We start from the raw sequence: 12356 nt of genomic DNA on the forward strand, positions 1-12356 counted from the left end.
AATCAATGACGATGCTGCGCAAGAGGAAGATGAGAGGGATTGGATGCCCAAAGTTCATGTACAAGGACGGAGATGCTACATGTACCGAGTACTCGTGTGCAACTGGATCCATGCTGTGGGGGAATCAATCTGCCCCGAGGCACAGCGAGTTCCAGGCCTTGTGGCGGGGTCGCTGGAACTCCATCCCCTAATCTTCTAGGCGCAGTCCCGCTGGAGCCACCACTAACAGCAGTGGCTTTTGGGGCTTCGTGTTGAGACGGGGCAGAGTACATACAGAGTGCAGTGCTTCTTTGCTTTGGCCAGAGTGCGAGGAGAATTCGGCTTTTGGGGCAGTTTCAAAGATGAGCCAGCCATAGGGATCAAAGTCAAGACTTCATAATTAATGCATTGGCCATGCATTTTGACCGTGTCCAACATGGCGGCAATCCTGGCAAGAAATCTATATACATATCTAACGAAGCACCCAGCATCCACAAGCCCGCTTGGCTAAGCGGTATAGCGTGTCACTAGTAAAATACTTGACATGACAAGGTGATCAGTTCGACTCTGATAGTGGGCATTTCTTTTTTACTTCTTTTTCTCTTGATCCTCACGATCACTTCAACTCCTTTTTTTTTCCTCATCCTCTCGTTTCAAATCATTCATATGATGATTTAGAACTCCATAGCTCGAGATAGCTTTCTCATGTATCTCACTCGCCATCGGCACTGAGCTGGTATCAATCAAGCCCTTAGATTCGACTCATCCTCCGTATATGGAGTTCTGTACTATCATGTCCGTATATCCAAGTATTCACAAACAGCCTGTATCCAAGAAAACTCCAAATGGCCCGTCAACAGACGACGACGTTGAGAACCACCACCAGACCTATGAAGTAAAGAAACATGCCAAGAAGGGTAATTACAAGTTGTATACGCATCTTCTCCTGTCAACATATTCCCCAAATGTGCGGTATAAAAGACAATTTGCAGTGCATATATACCACCTTAATATCTGTCGTCGTCCAACTCTTCATCATCGTATCCCATCTCCTCTGCTGGCTCCGGCTCCGGCTCCGGATCCCCCAAAGGGGCCTTTTGCTTCTTCCTGAAGCTGAACAACTTCCTAATGCCCGTCGGCTCCGCCGTCGCAAACAAGTCGTCTTTGGACGAGGGCTCATAAAACAGCTTGGGCACCAGGATGCGATACGGCACAGTAATGCCCATGGGGTCCTTGGAGTTGACTTCCATGTTCAGCGAGATATCCAGGCCGCCTTCCAGGTTGACCTCGAATTTCTCAGCGTCCTTGACGTCCTTTAATGACAAGCCCGTGGGTGCTCGATGGTATGGACGGCCTGACGGGCTGATCACCTCGTGGCTACCAGCAGGCCCGGCGTGGTAGTTGATCGTCTGTGCGCGTCGAGGCGTTTGTGCCGTAAAGTAGGCCTCGTCACCCGCCGAAAACTCCTCGAGATCGCTGCCGCCGCCACCACGGAGGCCCGAAGCACGAGGCTGGCCCTGCGCGCGATGGTCCATGTATCCACTATCAAATTCGCCGCTCCATTGGCCGCTCATGTTTCCGTCGTCGAACCGGCCCTGGCTGCCGTGCTGTCCATGATGCACAAAGTCATCCCTGTGCTGCGCAGCCTCTCCGCGGCCAAGTGACATTGTTCGAGTCACACCACCCCCAGGTCGTTGTTGATCAACCGAGCCCCGTCGTGAAAAGTTCCTGAAGAGGCCTCCTGCTCCGGAAATTGGAGGCCGAGGTCCTCGCACAGATTCCCGTGAGACATCGAAAGGTTGTTGCGAAGTAGACTTGCGCCGCCTCGAGGAAAGTCTCCTGAGCAAGCTGCCGCCTCCCGGGCTTCGACTCCGCCCTCGGTCGGACGGCGGCGGCGATGGCGGCGGCGTGGTTCCTGGCGCCCACATGCGGATAGAGCACCAGTTGCGGTGAGGGAGAAGATTCTTGTTGTTTCTCGGCTTGCCATCAACGCCAGTCTGGAAGATTGGGATCATGGCCTCATCGGTCTCCTTGTCAAAGTGGTGGACCTTGTTGCGCTTGTTGAGCAAGTCGGCAACAATGTCTGGTGGCGGGTGATTGACAATGGCCGAGGACACAATGTTGGGCATGTATCTCGGGTCCTTGTGCTTCGGTAGACCAAGCTTGGGGTTGGAATAGAACTGACCAATGGCCCCGAGGTGCACGTCGCCGCTCAAGATTGTGATTCGCACAGATCGGTCAATAGCCAGATCTTGCAGATCCTCAATGATGATAGTGCGCTCCTTCTTGTGATTCTTCGCCGTCCAGTGGTCATTCAGGTCGTCAAGGATCTCGTAGCCACCGTTAAGGTTGTTCAGGTGTTTGCCGAGCACTCCTGTCTTGCCAAGCGCCTTGACCGGGCTCATCAACTTCGAGGTCAATCTACATATGTTAGTATGAAAACAGGCAGCTGAGATTCGATTTCGGGGTTTAGAACCGGTCACTTACATATTCTCCAACCAGACCAGACGGGGATATGCAATGGGAACCCCCAGCAGCACAAGCAGGTGCTCAACCTGTCCCCGCCTGACCTCGGCATACAGCCTACTGATAATCTTCTCCCAAGTCTTCTCATCCAAGACTACATGCTCGGTTCTCTCCGTACGACAGTCAACGGCAAGCAGAGCAACCTTGCCGCCCATTGACATGTAGAGGCTGCGGCTGACCTCCTGAATGTACGGGCCTGGCTGCTCACCCAGGATCCAGCTAGGCTCGCTCGCTTCCGTCTCCGGCACAATGCTCTGATGCTGGAAGAGCAGGTAGTATTTGAAGGCAACGCGTCCCAGTCCAGAAAACACGGGCGAGCTCATGTCCATATGAGCGTAGGAACCGTATCCATCAAACACGTCGTGGTCATCGTACATGTTGACCATGGGGATCTGTGAGGTGGCCAGGCCGAACATGCCTTGCGAGAACCAGGTGCAGTATCGTTCCAGATAGAAGCGCTCCAGCTCAGCCTGCAACTCGGGCGTAAAGGCCGCGTTGAGCTTCTTTTCCGCAACGTTGATCTGCAGCCACTCGTCAAAGAGCGGGCTATCGAAGGCCACGCAATCGTTGTAAATCTGGTCACCTCCGCCAATCATGGCATGGAACGGTCGTGTCTGGTGCGAGTTCAGGACGTCGCGCCACATGGGATCAGGACCGCAGAGCTCGTTTGAGTTGACGCTGATGCTGAAGCCATTGCACGTGTAGAACATCATGTTCATGGTTTGTCCGCGCGCAGGCACCCAGAAGGCCATCGCCGGACCACGATTGATGCGGTATGCAATCCGCTGTTGCTGCTCCCGCAGTTCAACCTCAATGTTGAACCGCCAGAACGTGCTGCCCTGTTCGGCATGAAGACGGAAGCCCCTCACATCCTTGTACTTCTGCATCTTCTCTCCGTCGATATCAACACGTCCTCGGCGGCTCGCAAAGGACCCTGGATAGTCTTTGAGGCCCTGAGCCAAAGGCTCGTCCGGCAGACTCCGTGTCTTTTCAAACAAACCATCCTCAGACTCGTCGTGCGATAGGTCTCTCCCTTCTTCGAGGTGGTCCACTGGCCGAACGTATAGCGTCTCACCACGGCGGCCCAACTTGGGATGCCCGGCGATGGGGTCCACGTACTCGGGCGAAAGCTCGCCGTCGACATGGTGTGGAGGAGGAGGCAACAGTTCGATGTCCTGCACAAACAGGCGGAGTGTCGGCGCGATTTCATAGGAAGACTCGGCGTCATTGGTGACGATCATGACGCTTCCTCTCCAGATCTCACGATCTTCCACGACATTCGGCCCTCGGGGCCGAGGCGGGAGCTTCTCGTGGCGCAGACCACAGTATCTCAGCAGCGGGCCGCACTTGAGGTACAGCGGCGGCTTGAATCGAGTCGGTGCGCCATTGGTATCATCATACTCACCATCGAATGCTTCGGCCCTGCGCGGCCTCGTCGCGCTGCTGACCCTTCTGTGGTGGCCCCCTTGCTCCCTATCTAGCCAAGCGTCATTCTTCTCTGCCAGTCCAGCTGGCTTATTGCCAGTCAGGTCGAGCAGGGTGCCTGATAGGGTGCCGACAGTGCTCTTCTTCCATTCATCCAGCCATTGTGGGGAGCTGTAGAGACCGTCGCCAGGGCGCATCTCCTCTGGATTCTTGAACACCAGTCTTGACTCGGGGCGTTCAAAGGGCTCTGGCGACTCCTGTAGCATACGGTCCTGTGGCGCGCGCATTGCCTGAGGTTCCTGCGGCATGTGCAACATACGCGGTTCCTGTGGTTCCTGCGGCTCCTGTGTATCCTTGATTAGATCATGGCCCGTCTGATCTTCCAAGCTCTTTACTGCTGAATTCGGCTGCGGGAAGCGTCCTCGGGCTTTTTGACTCGCCTCGTAAATGATTCTGCCAATGGCAGCCGCGGGGGCATAGTCTGCATTCAGCCCTCGCTCTTCCCGAGCATAGACGGGCTCTGTGGCTCGCCGCTGCATGGCTTCGATCTCAGCCTCGGCAGCAGATTGGGGAGCCCTCTTCACTTCCGGTCGAACATTGCTCTCATCCTTCATTACAAGGGGAAGTGGTGGAAGCTCCTTGCTGCGCGGTTGCGCAGCTGCTGGTGGCGCTCCCGTTGCGGCTTGGGGAGACCGAGCCGGGTCCTTGTATTGAGTCTGGACAAGCTGAACCTGCGCAGCTGGCGCTCGTCGCTCGGCGTCAGAGCGAATACGATGCCAAACTTCCTCCGGAGGCTCTTTTCTCAATTTGTTGCTTCCGCTACGCGTCAAGGAGAAGCCGCTCGATTCCTTTGCGGACTGGTTCGCGTCTGCATCATGCGGCCTGCCTTCACGAGAAACGTCGCGTTCCCGGAAGCTGAGATTGCGCTTGGGAACTTCCGCTGCCGGGATGAATGCCCGCTGGTCCATACTAGCAGCCCGAGAGTGGTGAGGAGCCTCTTGGCTGGCGTAACGACGTTGGTCGTCAAATCGCGGTCCCTCTTGCGGGTATCTGCGCTGTTCGTCCCGTATAGGTGGTTGAGGTAGCTGTCTTGGTTGATGGCCTTCACGTACAGGAGGCTGGGGCAATTGCCTCGGCTGCTGGTCCTCGCGTACCGGGGGTTGAGGCAGCTGCCTGGGTTGCTGACGGGGAACATCTTGATTCTGGCGGTAATATTGGTCTTCGACGACTCGTTGTGGTTGCGCGCCAACGACTTTGGATGGGTTGGCATCCCGCTGAGACGCGATTCTCTGAGGCTTCGGGGGAGTCGACTCAATACTTGCGGCGGGAGGGATTTGTTGACGTTGGATGGGAGCCGGTGGTGAGAGCGGCTGGTTCACGGCCTGAGAGCGGCTTTCGGCAGCTTCAGCAGCCCTCTTGGCAGCCCTCGCTCTTGCTCGTGCCTCTGCAGCTTGCACCCGCGCTCTCTTTTCCTCCTTGGTCATGCTGTCGAGCGTCAGCTCAAGCTTCTGGAGAGGTGATCGATGGTCTGCCAACTTTTTGCGCCGTTCGGACTGTCCAGATAACGGGCTTCCCTGAGGCTGGGCAGATGCCATGCTGTCTGTTCGGACAAGTCCACCATCAAAAAGCGTTGGAAAACTAGAAAGATCGATGGGGTTCATTGGTCGCGAAGACTCTCCGGACATTGAGTGACCAGGGTATTGGTATGGTCCGTCCGCGTATGGATCACGAGAGTCCATTGGTGGCTGTCGAACGACCGTGTCCGTAGCAGAAGGAGCTGGGGAGATGCTCTCGTACTTGTCGGGGACAGCGGTTCGATTGGGCCGACGATCTTGTCTATCGTATCCTTCATATGTTTGTTCTTGAGGAAACGGGCGATGTGAGGCTGGTCTGGGAGCCAGGCCTTGGTAGTAGTCCGGTATCGACGTCGGGGAGTTGGGGCTAAACGTTGTCTCGGAGGGAGCATCGGTGTAAGCTGTCTGGACCGAGTTGCGGTTCGCCTTGCGTTGAGGCTGGACGTCCAGCGAACGCCGTTGGTCATTTTGCGCGAATTCATTAGTGTAATCTGCTGAGACTCGCCGGCTGTGGATGCCCTTGGGCTGGGGCAATGAACCCCAATACGGCGCAGACATGGTCGCGCCTGTGATGGTCGAGTAACTTGTGAGAGATGGTGGTACTATCGCCAAGGCAGCACCAAGGCTGGGCTCGAGACCAACTCAGCGCAAAAGGAGACGATGCTTAGCCGTAGGCTGGAGGCCGAGCACGGCAAGGTGAGGTGTATGATTCCGTGATGGGAGCTCCCAAGAAAGGTATTATCGAAACTCGATTGCCCAAAAGAAGGCCGAAAGGCGTGAGAAGTAGGGCGGAGATGTACGGGGGGAGATTGCCTCCGGTCAGCTGCTGGGGGCTCCTGCAGCTGTCAACCTCTGTTCTCCAAGGCAATGCAGAAGCGCGCAGCCTACCAAGTGCGGGCAGATGCTGTCGTTGCTGGTGCTATTACTTCGTCTGAACAGAACCGTCGGGACAAGGGAAGAGAGCAGAGTAGGAAAGAAAATATTTCCGCCGGTTAGGTAACTGGCAGAAGCTCCAAGTGCTCAAAAGGGCCTCGTCCGCAAAACGAACCGAACCGGGGGGGTTTGCGAAGCTGCCTCTGCTCGACCGGCCTTGGGCTGAATGATGCCGTGACTGAAAAGGCCCCAAGTCCAAGCTGCGATTGGAGCCCAATTGAGCGAGCGGTGGGACGAATCAGCGCAGGGCCTGCGATCGGGCGAAAGAGGCGGTCGGGAGCTGCAGGTCGAGGTGGAGGAGCGACCGGGGGGGAGGCAGTGGAGGCGAGCGGCCGGCGAGCGATAATATTGGGTGGCTGGAGGTTTTGATGCTCGAGCAGCGGTACGATGCAAGGCACCGCGCGAGAGAGGCCGCGCATGTGCTGCGGCTGAGGAGCCGGGGAGTGCAACGGGGCGGAGCTGAGCGTGCTGGATGAGTCGAGGGGCTACTGCAAGTACTTTGAGCAGAGCGGCAGGAGGATGGATTCCTGGTTCTGTTGGAGCTGGAGTATGGAGTAATAATAATGGAGGAGTACAGGTTCGATGAGGCTGGTGTTGACCTAGTGGTGGTGCGAGGTGCGCCGCGAATCTGCTTCCCAGCGCCGGTGCCTGGCGACATTGCACCACAGCCTAAGGTACGGAAGTATGTAATCATTTACACGCATTTCATCTGGCCATTGAGTATCTACGATACACCGACTTCTTGGTATTGTCGTCACCTTATGGTTCTCGACTTCTTCTCTCCCAGCCATCCATTCAGTTTTAGCACCTGCGGGCTGGGCCGAACAGGAGCTGCGTCCCCACAATAGCCATGAGCCGTTCGACGCCATCTCGGCTTTGTCTGACTGCTAAGTAGCTCCCACCTCTGATTAAGCCGCGGGCGTCAGCCACCAGCCACCGTTTAGCCACCTGCCGGTGGGTTTGGACGGGCTTGAACGGGCTTGAACGGGCCTGACCATCACCAAGGAACAGCTTCGGGCTCTGGTTGTAAATCTTGTTGTTACAGCTACCTAGGTAGAAAACGTGTGGAACAAGGATGACGCCCAATCTCCTGCATGTTGTGTCTCTGTATCCGTGTGGAACTTCTTACTATCTGTACGCAGCCCTGAGCTACGCATGATAAGTCATGTTCGTCGTCCACTTCTCTGAAATGAAGGAAAACTGCCCCATGCCAGTTGATCTGCTTGGGGTGATGCAACGAAGAACTTTTAGATATACGAAGGGGGAATAACCAATGCCTCTGCTTTGAGTTTCAGCACCCTAAACACCATTTGCCTTTTCCTCCAGAACGGAGACGATATTAGGCGTCTCCTGTGAGGGGGGATTTGCAACAGGCTTCAGCAGAGGGCTGGTGGGTCTGCTGGTCAAGAACTGTAAATGCGAAAAGCACCGTCGTCAGCCATCAACTCACAAGGTACTACTACCATCGATGCATGTGAGAACTTACGTTGCTTGCCGCACTGAGCATGGCCAGGAGCGAGCTGTACACCACATCTTCGTGAATGCCAACGCCCCAGACCGTCTGTTTGCTGCCCGTGGGCTTGCACTCCAAGTAGGAAGCCGCCTTCACACCACGACCCTCTCCAATGGCGTGTTCCTTGTAGTCGTGAACATCAAGATCGATGCCGACTTCCTTCAGCGAGGCCGCCATGCTAGAGATGGGACCATTGCCCCGGCCACGCAATTTGTATTCGACACCGTCCAGCAGGATAACGCCCTCGAAGATACGGATCATGCTCTTTGTGTCCTGGGTTCTGCCATTTGCGGCGGGCATGGGAGACTGTGTTCGGTCTGGGCTGATGCTGTAATCGACCAGGCTCAGGCGAGGGTTTTCGCGGAGGAAGTAGGTTTCCTCGAAGAGATCCGTAATCTCGTTGGCCAGCAGCTCGCGTCCAAGCTCCTCGGCGCGGCGCTGAACAACCTTGGAGAAGGCAACCTGGAGGCCGCGAGGGAGGTCGAGCTGCAGCTTCGAGTGCAGGATAAAGGCGCTTCCACCTTTGCCGGACTGCGAATTGACGCGGATGATGGCCTCGTAATTGCGGCCAATATCCTGGGGATCCAGGGGCAAGTAGGGCATGCCGGCCCATGGGTCCTCGTTGGAGAGACCAAGGCGAGCGCGGTTCTGGAAACCCTTCTTGATGGCATCTTGATGGCTGCCCGAGAAGGCCGCACACACCAGACTGCCGCCGTAGGGAGCACGCGGGTGGACGGGAATCTTGGTGCAGGATTCCACAACCTCAATCACTGAGTTCATATCGGAAAAGTCGATATGTGGGCTCACGCCCTGCGTGTAAAGGTTGAGGGCCAAGGTGACGAGATCGACATTGCCCGTTCTCTCTCCATTGCTATAAGAGGGTCAGTGGTGTCTCGGAGATTACTCAAAGATATGGGGATATACGGACCCAAACAAGCAGCCCTCTACTCGGTCAGCTCCCGCCATCTGGCCCAGTTCTGCTGCTGCGACACCTGTAACCCGTCAGTCACCGCATCCGCGACGCCATGGTTGGCTCAACTTACTGCATCCACGGTCGTTGTGAGGGTGCTACCAAGAACTGTTAGCATGACTGAGACATGGAAATTAGAGACAAAGAAGGTTTCACATACCAGAGACACGCACACGCTCTCTCTGTCTCCGATGTTGGTACTGAAGTACTCCACCAAATCAGCGTAGATGTTTGGCGTTGACAGCTCGACCGTAGCAGGCAGGTTGAAGATGATCTGGTCCCCAGCTGCGCCATTGGGGCCCCAAGCGGCTTTCACAGCGCGGCACACTCTCAGGGCATAGTCAGGGTCTGTGTCGGAGAAGCATTCGGGAGAGAATTCAAACTGCCAGTTGGTTCCAGCAGTTGTTGGGTCGTCCTTGGTCAGAGACCTGACCAGCTTGGTGCACTCCACGGCAAGCTCCAGGGTCTGCTCCTCCGTATAGCCGAAGACGACTTGCCGGAAGCACTCGCTCGTCGCGAGGTAGATGTGGATGATGGCGTTCTTCGCGCCGCGGACTGACTCTACAGTCCTGCGGATGAGGTCGGGTCGGCACGGGGAGAGAACCTGCAGGAAGACATCGTCCGGCACGGCTCCTGGGGTCTCGATCAGGCGGCGGGTGAAGTCGAAGTCGATCTGGGACGCAGAGGGGAAAGAAACCTCAATCTCCTTGTAGCCGAGGGCGCACAGCATCTTGAAGTAGCGCCATTTTTCCTCGCCGTTCTGTTGATCGAACCAGCACATGTCAGTTCCAAGACAACACACACAGGGAGGGATGCCGGCTCTTGTAACAGAAGCTACTGGGAGGAAACGTACCATCGGATCAGGCAGACTCTGGTTGCCATCACGCAGACAAGAGCTTGGCGAACTGTTAGCAAAGCCTCATACGGTGGAATTCTGAAAGATATATATCGGTCGACATACGACAGCCAGCGAGGGGCCTTCTCGATGACCTTGTCAGGCCATTGTCGGTTTGGCAGATGCAGCGGCTAGATCAGGTTAGTCAAGAGGGTCAAAGCTGAGAGCGCAGAGACGTGAAGCTTGCCTTGAAGGGCTTGTACTTCTTCCACGGCTCCTTGAGGCTGCAGACGAGGCACGAGGCCGTTGGTTAGCCTCCAATTGTTCGAATTGCGCGATCGAGGCATGAAGAGCGCGAGATTCAGTCATACATGGGCATCTTAGCGGCGGGATGTCGTCTGCCTCGTTGGCACGACCCAGTTGGTGCGGGGTGGCAATAACAGGTGCGAGAGATCAGGTCGAGCTGCCGTTCCCAATTGCGACAGAGCAGGGGCGATGTATCTCCCACAGGACCACGAGGGAGAAGCAGAAGATGGACGATGAATAAAAAGAAGCAAGAGGCTTCGAGCGGCAGCAGTCGAAAAAAAGTTTTGAGTCACACAAACGACGTCGATGGGCTGCATGGCAATGACGGGCGCCGTGCGAACTATCCAATCGCAGCATCTCCAAATGCAAGCGCCCTATTCGTGGGGTCGAGCGCTGGGGGCCCACTCCAACTTCTTGACGCCTCCGAACACGGACGCCCGAGACTCAAGGCCGGACCGGCAGCCGGACCTCGAGATGTTACTTAGTAATGCCTCGTTGTTATTATTACCTTATGGCAAAAGGCGACTTTTTGTGTTCAAGACCTGTGAAGCATTAGTATGACAGTTGCCAAGCTTTTGTCTCCGATTGTGGACGAGGTATTAAGTGGTGCTTCGCAGGGGGTACTCGACATGACGCTGGAATCGTGGCTGTCTGGGTAGGTAATAAATAGATGGTCTTACTACTATGTACTATATGTACGCAAGACACTAGACCTGAACGAACAAACAAACTCGTCTGATACTACGGCAAATTATTGTGCACGGTTGATAATGATTGAACTGGAATGGTGGGGTCGTAACTAATTGAAGCTTAGAGGATGTCACGCTTGTCAAGACGATTGGGTGAGACAGTAAGGCGGCGTGCCACCGCCGTCTCTAGATCAAGCCTCGTCTCTAATAATGATGTGATATGGTCTGTGACGGCTTGTCAAACTAATAGTTGAACCTATAATCCAGGGCAGAATCTGCATACCATCAGTATCTAGATAGACGGTGCCTAATATAATGATATTGGTTGGAGCTCAAGAGTAGGTAGGTATATATGTGGACAACTCGAAAGCTACCAGCGGGGTGAAGAATGACGCCGGTAATGGCACGCAACGGGCCATACTTTTCACATCAGTAATACATGGCCATCTCACGTAACACATCCCGCGATGTAGCTGTCGACTTTGTGGCTGAGACCTCACAATTGATATCTGATGACTGTCCTGAAGGAAGCCATCGAAGAGCGTAGAAGGAGTGTACCTTATTGTCACGTATTACTGCACGTACCCCAAGATGCAGGCGGATTACCTAATCAAGGCACAGACTGCCACTGCGTCCTCAACCATGTTCTATCCCAGCCTACCCTGCACTCCATCTTCGAAACTCGGGTCCAGTCAACGTCGCGAGGGAAGTGAAAGACGAAATGACTAACAGAAATAAGTTCACATGTTCGGATGCGAACTTGAACAAATTATGGGACCGTCAAGAATCTTCCGCGGCAGAGGTAGGTAATACTCAGGGTGGTAGAGCCTGTGAGATGACTCCCTTAGGTATAAGCCTTGACTTCAATGATCTTGTCACACTGAACGCCTTGAAGATTGGGCACTTGGTCGATGAAGCTGCTCAGTAGGTAGGTAGATACGATTTAAGCCAATCAATACAAAATGCCTTGTTTCAACTCTAAATCGCCTGAAAGGCGTACAGAAACTCCATGCTCCCGGTTAAACCATGACCAGCGTTTGCTCACCAAGATATCCCACACACCAAACGCCACCTACCGTATCATCCTCCTACCTACACTCGCGTCTACCTACCTAGTCCACGCTGCTAAGAGACAATGGAACATGAAACAATGATACCCGGACACCTACAGGCCCCTTATCCTGTCCACGACCAACCCGTATTCACAACATTATACCGCGTACTGACCTCGCTTTGCTGAAGAATCACACCCAGCCACCACTTCAAGCCCCGAAAAGACAAGCGAATCGGCAAAAGCATCATCTCGCGATACGCCCCAGGCACGCAACTCCAGGCCCCAAACATCATCAGCCCCAGCACGCCCACGAGACAAATCAACGCCAGCAGTCGCACAGCATTCACCAGCAGCGCCAAAAGCCGAATCGAAGACGAGACCAGCCCGCTGCGGACGTGACTCTGCAGCGTAACACCAACGCTGTCCTCCCAGTCCCTAAACTGCCCCGTGTACGTGAACACATGCGGCTTCATTACTTCGTACGTCTCCATGCCTCCGAAGAAGCCCTTGCTGGAGCGCACATGTCGCGTGATCTTGGGTGTCGTGGAGATC

At 55.1% G+C, this 12356-nt stretch overlaps 2 protein-coding genes across 2 annotated transcripts; both read right to left on the reverse strand.

Moving 5' to 3' along the window:
• Positions 1 to 986: 986 nt before the first annotated feature.
• TRIREDRAFT_108999 (uncharacterized protein) lies at positions 987 to 6062 on the reverse strand (the record flags this gene model as incomplete). The annotated part of the gene is made up of 3 exons (XM_006966800.1): positions 987 to 2400; positions 2467 to 5015; positions 5181 to 6062. 3 exons carry the CDS (start codon positions 6060 to 6062, stop codon positions 987 to 989), a joined length of 4845 nt encoding a protein of 1614 aa, XP_006966862.1.
• Positions 6063 to 7542: 1480 nt separating this feature from the next.
• TRIREDRAFT_79495 (Isopropylmalate/homocitrate/citramalate synthase) lies at positions 7543 to 10248 on the reverse strand. Its single transcript, XM_006966801.1, has 9 exons — positions 10127 to 10248; positions 10003 to 10039; positions 9882 to 9946; positions 9774 to 9816; positions 9081 to 9680; positions 8994 to 9018; positions 8879 to 8942; positions 7924 to 8821; positions 7543 to 7847 (listed from the first exon to the last, which is right to left on the reverse strand). Exons 1-9 carry the CDS (start codon positions 10132 to 10134, stop codon positions 7737 to 7739), a joined length of 1851 nt encoding a protein of 616 aa, XP_006966863.1. The 5' UTR covers positions 10135 to 10248; the 3' UTR covers positions 7543 to 7736.
• Positions 10249 to 12356: the final 2108 nt, after the last annotated feature.

Source organism: Trichoderma reesei, assembly GCF_000167675.1.
Source record: "Trichoderma reesei QM6a unplaced genomic scaffold TRIREscaffold_14, whole genome shotgun sequence".
In the NCBI taxonomy this organism is placed as follows: domain Eukaryota; kingdom Fungi; phylum Ascomycota; class Sordariomycetes; order Hypocreales; family Hypocreaceae; genus Trichoderma; species Trichoderma reesei.

What these genes read in the sequence shown, in the direction of transcription:
- TRIREDRAFT_79495 (XM_006966801.1), bottom strand. An exon ending in AGAAGTACAAGCCCTTCAAG is followed by an intron (nt 9,947 to 10,002) that starts GCAAGCTTCACG and finishes AACCTGATCTAG; the next exon opens with CCGCTGCATCTGCCAAACCG. An exon ending in TGCTCAGTGCGGCAAGCAAC is followed by an intron (nt 7,848 to 7,923) that starts GTAAGTTCTCAC and finishes TCGCATTTACAG; the next exon opens with TTCTTGACCAGCAGACCCAC.